The sequence below is a fragment of the Lipotes vexillifer genome, unplaced genomic scaffold (assembly GCF_000442215.2).
Source record: "Lipotes vexillifer unplaced genomic scaffold, Lipotes_vexillifer_v1.1 scaffold291, whole genome shotgun sequence".
NCBI lineage: Eukaryota > Metazoa > Chordata > Mammalia > Artiodactyla > Lipotidae > Lipotes > Lipotes vexillifer.
In genome coordinates, this window is record NW_006794559.1 from 1,198,515 (window position 1) to 1,208,006 (window position 9,492).

Sequence of the window (9,492 nt, forward strand, 5' to 3'; positions counted from 1 at the left end):
TTCAGCAGTGAACTTCTTACAGTGGAGCACCAGAACAGCCCAGTGGTTAAGGGACCAGATCCTCAGCCACCTGACTGCCACCAGCTGTACAATGCTGGACACCTCACTCAGCCTCTCTCTGCCCTATTGCCATGGGTTGAATTGTGTTCCCTGAAAAGATGGTGAAGTCCTAGCCCCCAGTACCTATGAATGTGACCTTATTTAGAAACAGGATCTTCACAGATGTAATCAAGTTAAGATGAAGTCATTAGGGTTGGCCCTAATCCAATATGATGTGTTCCTATAAGAAGAAGGAAATTTATAGACAGAGACACACAGGAAGACAGCCGTGTGAAGACGGGAGGCAGAGATTGAAGTTATGCTGCCAAAAGCCCAAGAATGCCTGGGGCTCCCAGATGATGAAAGACACGAGGACAGATCCTCCCCTAGAGATCTCAGAGGGTGCGTGGCCCTGCCAACACCATGACTTCAGGCTTCTAGCCTCTAGATTTCTGTTCTTTTAAGCCACCCAATATGTGGTGCATTGTTAGAGCAGCTCTAGGAAACAAATACCCTCACTAATATAGGTAAAGCACTTAGAACAATGCCTGTGAACTGTTAAGTACTATATGAGTTACTGTCCTTCCCCCCATCACCCATTCAGTTAATGGTACCACGAATCACCCCATCGTGCAAGTCAGAAAACTGGGAGTTATTTACCTGAGACTACCACCCATTTCTCTCTCCTTCCACCCTAACACCCAATCAGGAAGCCAAGACCCAGTAACTGCACCTGTCAACGTGACGTGAACTAGTCCTATTTCCTACTCTTCCTACTTCCACTTGCGATGGCTTTGCTGAGTCCTTGCCCACCTCTTGCCGAAGGTTCCTCAATTGTCTCTTTCCTCCCTGGGCTCATCTCTACCCAACAAACCCTTCACAGCACCACCAATAACATTCTTTATACAATTCAAATTAACCAGGTAACTCTTCTGACTTTAAACCCCTTCTTCCTGCTCAAGGACTTGAGGAAAAGTTCCACGCTCATCCAACACGCCTTGGTGTATGAGCTGAGCAACTGAAAAGACTGCTCCTGCTTTCTCCCTTTCCACTGAACAACTTCTGTTTTTCAGGTGTGGAAATAAGTATGGCCTTGAGACTCACTTCCGAAAGTCTGCAAGTAACTTGAGCATGTCTTCATTGGATAGCTTATTGCTGTCTTGCTTGTAGAGAGCAGAAAATCTGGCATTTTTGTCAAGGTTTCCAGATGCATCCTTAAACAACGTCCTGAAATACCAAAACAACACGTCTAAGCTGTTTCCAAATGACCAAAATAAATCCATAACTTGACTCCGGTTTCTATGTAAAGACTAATTATTATTCCACTGGCTACAGCCTGCAGAAATCTCATTATCTAAAGACATGGAATATATTTATGAGGATGAACACAACTAACTCAATTTACATAGAAAACATTTCCAGCAAATGGCTTGTGCTTAGGAAATAACATACACAGCCAAATGCTTAAGAAATAGAGACCACAAATAAAGAGGATCTGCAGGCCTCACTGGGCTGCCACCCACTCGCAGCTGGAGGCATGTGGCTGGAACCTGGAATCCCAGCTCTGCAACAAACACTCATGTCCATCCTGCCAGTGCCAACATTGCTATCCTCCACCTAGCATCTCTCCTCTCTGTGTCTCTAATAAATGATTTTTCAGATATGGAGCTTACTTATTTTTCAGTTTTACATATTTAAATCCTCTTTGTCTCTGGACAAAAAAACAGAATAGGTCAGTCTGTCTGTCTGTCTGTCTCCTCTCTATCTCCATATATCTGCATCCATATAAAAGGTATAAAAGATGTTCTCCTTACCTTGCTGCCCAAGCAAATGGCATTCTGTACTGCCCTAGTCTTTGGCATGCCTGCTTGGCATTCTTCAGCACCTTCTGAGCAACCTTGAAGACATCAGAATAAAACCATGAGTTACTGTATCCCGCAGACTAAACAACCTCTTATGGTAGTATCAGATGTATGGACAAGCTCACCTTACTGCAGTGAATATGGCTGGATTTATACTCAGTGCAGAGTATTCTGCTTCTCACGTTCCCTAGCAGTGATTTTCAAAGAATATCAAATGAAAATTGTTTCCAAAATGTATGTCTTTTCTTTGGTCTTCATTGGCAACAAGCATATATGCCATTTCATAGGCCTTTCTACTTCTTCATGACTAAGGGCTGTATATTATGAGTCCACTGAGTTATTAATAATTACTAATACTTAGTATTCATGCCCAAATATATCATATTACTAGAGTTTAAATGAGAATACTAATGAAAATACTAAGCTTTCATAACTCCTAATGTGTACTGACTTATGCAGGCTCCCCAGATTTGGGGGATATATGTTCATTATTAAGACATTACAGGTATTGACTTAAGTTAGGCCAGTGTTTTCAATCACTATGTTCTTGTTTTCTAGGTATAAGTTACCATTACTTTCACTTCTAATGATTAATTTTGGTTTGTTGCGGGTGGCTGGATTAATAACTCTATAGTGCACAGGGAAGCAGATTTGCTTTTGGCCTATGTATGCATGGCAGGTCTATTCATCAACTATACCCCTACTGCTACAGCAGATGACACCCAATTTCCCCAAATTTGCTTCTTCTGGAATACTGCATTACTACCACTACAAAGTGTGACTGATTCAGAGTCAGAGCAGGGGGTTGAAGGGTCTTTTACATTACTTAAGTATATCGGAGTCAAACCAATTTTGGGAAATGTGACCTAGTGCCTGTAAACTCAAGTGTGCTCTGCAGAGCTGCAGCAGCAGCCCCACTGGGAGCCTGTCAGGAATGCAGAGTCTTGGGCCCCACCCCAGACCTCCTGGGTCAGAACCTGCATTCTGACCAGACCGCTGGTGATCTGTGTGCGCCAGGTTTGAGAAGTGCTCATCTAGAAGACTCAGAAGGAGAACAATAGAGCTCTCTGTCTCTGAGTAAAACTGAAACCAGCTGTGTGAGTCTAGAGCACTAAACCTCTCTGGGCTCTACTTTCCCACCCGCAAAATGAACAGCTTGGGCTAGACTTGCCATTATCCGTTCCAGTTACTAAACATGACGATTCTACCGTAACCGTGGAGGGGGGGAACTGCTGCCTTCATGAATGACTTGGAAAACACTTCTCGCTTCAAACAGGTGTCGGGAGCTCATCCAGCCCCTCCCTTTCTTCTTCAAGTGGGGCATGTCCATGCGGGGACTCAGGGATCATAGAGTAAATGGTCTGCCTTCCTGGGGTGGCCATTTTTACTTACACATTTTCAGGTAGAAATGATTATTTTTAGGTTCTAACAGTAATGACTATGTTGTGGAGTAAAATGCAATATTTGCGTAAAATTCAAAGCCTAAACAGGCCTCAAATAAGTTTCACTCTTGCCTGTAGTGAACGAGGACTGAACCCTCAGACTTACTGAGGGTATAAATGGAACACAACATATATAAAAGTCAGAGTGAAAAACTCATTTTTGCCCTTTGGGTTTCCCTCCCCTTTTCTTTCTTTTTTGGAAAATCTATTCGTGGTGGGCACCTACAGAGACTATTCCTAAAAATTTCCTCCAAAACAATAATTTCCTCCAAATGATGTTCTAGGCCATCTCGGAAAACGTGAAGAGACATTTTGATATACAGAAAAAAATCATCCCTCAGCAAAATCTCTACCGAAGCTCCTATTTTTATATGAGATGGTTGAGTCTTAATCTCTGCTTTAATTTACTGCATTGGAGGTGTGAACGCATGGAAAAATGTACACATGGCTGAGCCTTACGTTCCATAAGTAATGAAGCAGGAGCAAATTCAACAGATGCTCAATGGACACTGGAAAGTGTGGCATCTAGCCTGGGGGGATATGTGATTTTCACACCAGCGTGAGCTGCCAAATTTCAAACCATGCACGTGGCAGGCAGAAGTAGCAAAGCTGGAGCATACCAAACTTGGAAATGTGTTGCATACATGGCGGGGGAGTAGATCTTATCTTGGGCATTCATTGATTATTAATCAAACCATCAAAGAACTAAAAGAGCTTCTCATCCAAGGTTTTACAGAGTTGATTTTAAAAATAAAACTGTTTCTCTCCAGAGACCAAATTTTACTCTGCTTTTATCAGCCAGAAAGGCATATGTTTGAAGCCATGTGCCTGGGTAAATGGGCTTCTCCTTGACTGGAGCTGTAATAATTGATAATGACATCCTCCTATATGCGTCAGTGATTTAGTACCCATAGCACTGTCTCGTATGTAGGCGGTGGTGGGAGTAGCAACATCATCTTTCAACTACAGATGGAACACCTGGGGCCCAGAGAGGTGACGTGATGTGTCCAGGCTAGTTAGGAGCTCAGCACCCAGGTCTCTGAGTCCTGGAACCTGTTCTTTAAAAACCGTTCTGCATCTTGGTGGACACACCTGTGATGTACAGTGGCCAAAGAGAGGAAGACAGGAAGCTCTGAATCACTCAGAAAACCCCAGTTAGAGCCTCTGGGGTGTCCCCTCCTACTGCTGACCAGTCCTTGTCAATGTATCACGGTCTCAGATGACCACTAATACAAAATTCTTTTTAAATAACTAAAAGTACTGTAAAACTGGCACAGGACAGCACTCAACAGCTGACTGGAACCAGGTAGCTCAATGTGCTAGAAAGTGACAGTCAAGTGCCAGTTGGCAACTCTAGCTGTGGGACACTGAGCAGGTAACTAAACCTTCATAAACCTCAGTTTTGGGGAGTGTGAAAGGTATTCTTGGCCTAGATGACTTCTAATATTCAAAAACTCTACTGTATGTCCACACCTAGGCACTCCCCAGGTAATGAACAAACACCAAAGTAATGAAAACACACCAAACATACATCTTGTATGTTTCCTTTCCCTCTTCCACCTAATGTCACAACACCTCTGCCACTGTAGCCCCACCCCACCTGACAAAACACAAGTGCGCCTGATCTACTGACACTACCGGCTAGATCATCCGAGCCAGGTCACCTCCTAGTCTCCAGTCTCACATTTAAGTGTAAATGGACCCAAATGTATAATTCCAGGACCTTGGAGACATGCCAACAAGTGGAATGAACTCTATTTAGATACAATATACATACTTTTTAATGATAGAAAGTTTACTACTAAGCTGGAAATTCCTTTGCCAATTATTTCAGGATGTCAGGATAGTCTAGCCAAAGGAAGTATTTTATTTACACATGGAACTACTTTTCACTGAAAATTGGACACACAAGGTTAACTATAAGACAATCTATGAGACTAGTCTACACCTTTTAGAATATAAATATGGCTTAACCGTGATTTCTTTAAGCATTTCTCTCTATTTTTTTTCTGATTGCTGTTAATCATCACAAAGCATGCCAGTCATCCATACCTTAGAAGAGTCTGAACTTTTCATGTATGGCTCAGCACCATGTGTGATGCTCCCCTGAAGCACTTTTTCAATTCTAGCCACAAGAAATATATCAGGATGAGGGCACGTGACTGAAAATATTCCCTAGGGAACAAAAGATTTTCTTCCATGAGTAGAATTTACAGCCACATTAAACAAATCCCATAAACATTAAAGATTCTCAAGCAGCCAAGAGCACTGATACAGTATGGCTATTCAGAAGCACCCAGGGCCAAAATGGTTAACTCATCAACAGGTCATCATCTGATCAAAAAGCCTATTTGGTGGAGGAGGCAACTAGCAGAAAGTTTAGAAAAAAGAAATGAGAAATCAAAAACTACTTCTCTTTCAGCTTTTGCTTTTACTGTCTAATTATATATGCTGTCAATATAATTAACCGTCTCATTTACCCCAGTTGTGCATTACAAAGTTTCATTACGTGTTTACGTAGCACGTGCAAGAGAAGCCTTATTGGCATGACCGCTGGGCTCACGCTGCCCCCACCTGCTTCGGATACTGCATGGCGGCTTCGTGAAGGATGTCCTGCAGGGCAGGCGAGCTCTGCCTACCGCCGTTCATCAGAGACGGGGATGTGGTGGCCAGCATCTGCCTCACTGAGAAATGGTTCAGGTCCACGTGGAAATCGGCAGAAATCTTTCGGTTGTATTTTATGTCAAACAGGGATAGAGTAACAAAGAAAGGCTCGACCTGGACAAAACAAAACAATCCAGACCATCACTATGGCTCAAACTGTCAGGAAAAAAGAATGCTGCTATCAAAGAAGAAATGACTAGACCTATGTATGATTGTTGCTATAAATTACTGCTAAAGAGCAATAGCCCCCATACCTGTCCTGTATCACAAACATCCTGTCCAGGCAGCCGTAACAACCCTCGGCACCCTGGTCTAACACCGCATCTGTCTGATACCAGGAACTAGGTCTGAATGTCCCAGCTGCACTGCAACAGGCACATCTGAAACCTCTGAATAGGCTTTTTAATCTTTATTTTTTAAAAGGAAAATTACATTTGTAGTGGGTCCTTCTTCATTTTCAGCAACACAGCATTGCAAATTGAAAGATAAATCATTGCACTTGACAAGAATCCTTTTTCCAAACTTTTCTTCAAATGGCTTCACTTCTGGCTCAGCTGATGAGAAGTCAAGCTTCTTTAAAAGAAAATGCAAATATATAAATGTATTATGCTCTCACTAAAAAAAAAAAAAAGAAAAATCCCATAATAAATGTATCCTAAGGAAATTGCTTAAAATATGGAAATGCTATATACCTTACTTTACTCACAACAGTGTTACTATTTTATACATTTATATAGTATACAATAATGGTCAAATAAATGATGCTGTATCTACTCAATGGATCATTATGCAGAGCTTAAAAATTATTGTTATGAACAACTCAAGTGTCCATCAACAGAAAAATCTATAAGCAAAATGTGGTATATACATACAATGGAATATTACGCAGTCATAAAAAGTGGAGTTCTGACACAAGTTATAACAGGGACGGACCCTGAAAACATTATGCTAAGTGGAACAAGCCAGACATAAAAAGGCAAATATTGTATGCTTCCACATATATGAACTTCTTAAATAGGCAAATTCATAGAGACAGAAAGTAGAATAGAGATTACTAGGGGTGAGGGGAAGGAGGCATGGTGGGCTGTTGTTTAATGGGTACAGAGTTTCTGTTTGAGAGGATGAAACAGTTCTGGAAATGGATAGTGGTGATAGTTTTACAGTAATGTGAATCCACCTAACGCCAGTGAAGAGTACACTTAAAAATGGTTAAAATGGTAAATTTTATATTATGCGTATTTCACCACAATAAACAAAAAATCATCAAAAAGCAAAAAAAATATATATATATATATATGTGTGTATATATACGGTTATGAAGTCTGTGAAGAGACATAGAAAAATACTTATGTTTAAAGATAAATGGTTAAAAGAAGTTCTATAAAAAGACCACAAATGAAGAAGAGGAAAATATGGGAGGAAACACAGCAGAACAGTTGGCCCCTCAAAGCAGCCCTATCTGTAGGCAACCCTGGAGGCCCTCCCAAGCCGTGTTTTGGATTTTTTTGGGACACAGATGTGGACCGCATGTACTGCAAGGCTTGTATTTGGAACTGAGCTTGGGCTAGTCAGAAAATATCACAGTCTACTGGGCATCTGTTGCGATGCTTGTTATCTTCTGATGGTGATTTTAGGGGGTAAATTATATATGTTCTTTGTGGACTTGAGAGTGTCTTTGGATAAATCTCCCTCAATTTTCAACAATCTATTAAATATCAAATATTCACAATGGTTGTGCTATGGTAATGAGATTACAGGTTGTTTTTATTTTTTCCTCTTTCTCCTGAATTTTCTATATTGTTATACTGCTTGTTATCCAAAGTATATAAATAAGCAAACAAACAAACAAATAATCTAACAAAGGTTTTCTTTCCTTGAACTATTTTAAATATTAAAATAGTTCTTACCTGAGCATCTGGGTCCAAGTAAAAAAGTTTAACTCTGCTTTCACTTTTCAGTTTGATTTCTGCTTCTCTGGTACTCTGATAAGAAGATAAACAGAAAATTAAAATTACATTGAAAAAACCCTTTTCTTACAGAGATATCGAAATATGTTTGAAAGCTACCCCATCCTGAAGAGCCAGACTGCCAGACAGCTCTGCCCTCATCTTGGAGGGTCACCTGCATGTCAATGAACAATGATAGGCTATCCAGTATGCGGCACACAACGTAAGTGCTATGGAGTAAAAAGAGAAGACTTGATCCCTGCCTGTATGAAGCTGATAATCAACTGCAGCCAAAACCAATGCAAAGAAAGCAAAAGAGAATAATTAAGCATTAATATCAAGAAAAGCTTCATAAAGTAATGGAATAGGGGACAAGCCTTGAATGAAGGGGTAGAATTTAGATAAAAGGAGGAAAACATGAGCATTTCAGACCAAATGAAAAGGATGCACAGAAAGGATAGCTACTGAGAGAGGAAATGAGCCCAAAGGGTAGAAAGGACTTAGGGTCCAGCCTGAGACTGAGGGTACAAGCAAAGGAAGAGGAAGGCATATGTTTTGGATGGTGGAATAAAGAAAACTGTGGTGTATCTTGAAGGACAGCCATAGGTGTCAGTAGCAAGCAAGGGGAGAATTGCTGATTCACTCAATAAATATCTATGAGCACATATCAAGCTAGGGACACAAACATGAATGAAATGCAGTTCCTATCCCCAAGGAACACCATCTGGGAAGACAGAAAATAAACAGTAATACAAATGGCAAAAGAAATCGTACGTACAGTGAGCTAACCTGCACTAGGGGTGGCCGCCAGGAAAGAGCTCCCAGAGGAAGGCCCATCTTGAAGGACAAGGACATTTGGCCAGAAAAGGAGAGAAGGGCATTCTAAGAGGAGGTACTACAGGTATAAAGGTACGAGTCACACCTGAGCAATGATCAAGTCATTCATTACAACTGAATGGTAGTACATGATGAAAAAAGTAGAGAAGTGAGCCAGATTTGTATGGTAAGGTCTGGGGATTTCACTCAGAATCCAAAAAATCCTGCAATATTTTCATCAAGGGAATAAAGTTACCAGTTCTGCATTTTAGATCCACCCCTCGGGTAGGGCTGAAGCAATGGATTACAAAGGGAAAGACTAGGAGGTCCACATGGTCTCTCCTGAGTTATCACAACAGGCTCCCAGTCTCACAGCAAGGCCCATAACAAATCCCACCTTCCTAGCTTGGCTGGCCTGCTGACTGGTCAATCCACTAATTTGGGAGGAAGAGCAGGTTTGTGGAGAAGATGGTAGGGTCTGGAGACGCCTGCGGGATTTCCAACCGGAAACATCCAGTAGACAGCCAGAGAGATGGGGCGTGAGCACAGCGTGGGGAGGAAGGCTGGAGTTACAGACCAGGAGAACATCAGCATAGAGGTGAGGATGCAAGTCTTGGGGGTGGGTGAGAGTCCCTGGGGGAAAGTGTGAAAGCGAGTCTGTGGACAGAAATCCAGGGGCCCCAACACTGAAGGGATGGAAAGAAGAAGTCATTCAGGGAAAGA

At 41.6% G+C, this 9,492-nt stretch overlaps 1 protein-coding gene across 1 annotated transcript in view; it reads right to left on the minus strand.

Annotated features, from left to right (window-relative positions):
• Positions 1-9,492, minus strand: part of DOCK9 (dedicator of cytokinesis 9) — a 176,829-nt gene that overhangs the window by 102,466 nt on the left and 64,871 nt on the right. Inside the window, exons 10-15 of the mRNA XM_007467228.1 lie at positions 7,915-7,989; positions 6,440-6,580; positions 5,918-6,121; positions 5,396-5,518; positions 1,854-1,936; positions 1,144-1,266 (exon numbers count right to left, since the gene is read on the minus strand). Of these exons, the coding sequence (XP_007467290.1) occupies positions 1,144-1,266; positions 1,854-1,936; positions 5,396-5,518; positions 5,918-6,121; positions 6,440-6,580; positions 7,915-7,989 (749 nt within the window). The remainder of the gene's footprint in view (positions 1-1,143; positions 1,267-1,853; positions 1,937-5,395; positions 5,519-5,917; positions 6,122-6,439; positions 6,581-7,914; positions 7,990-9,492) is intronic.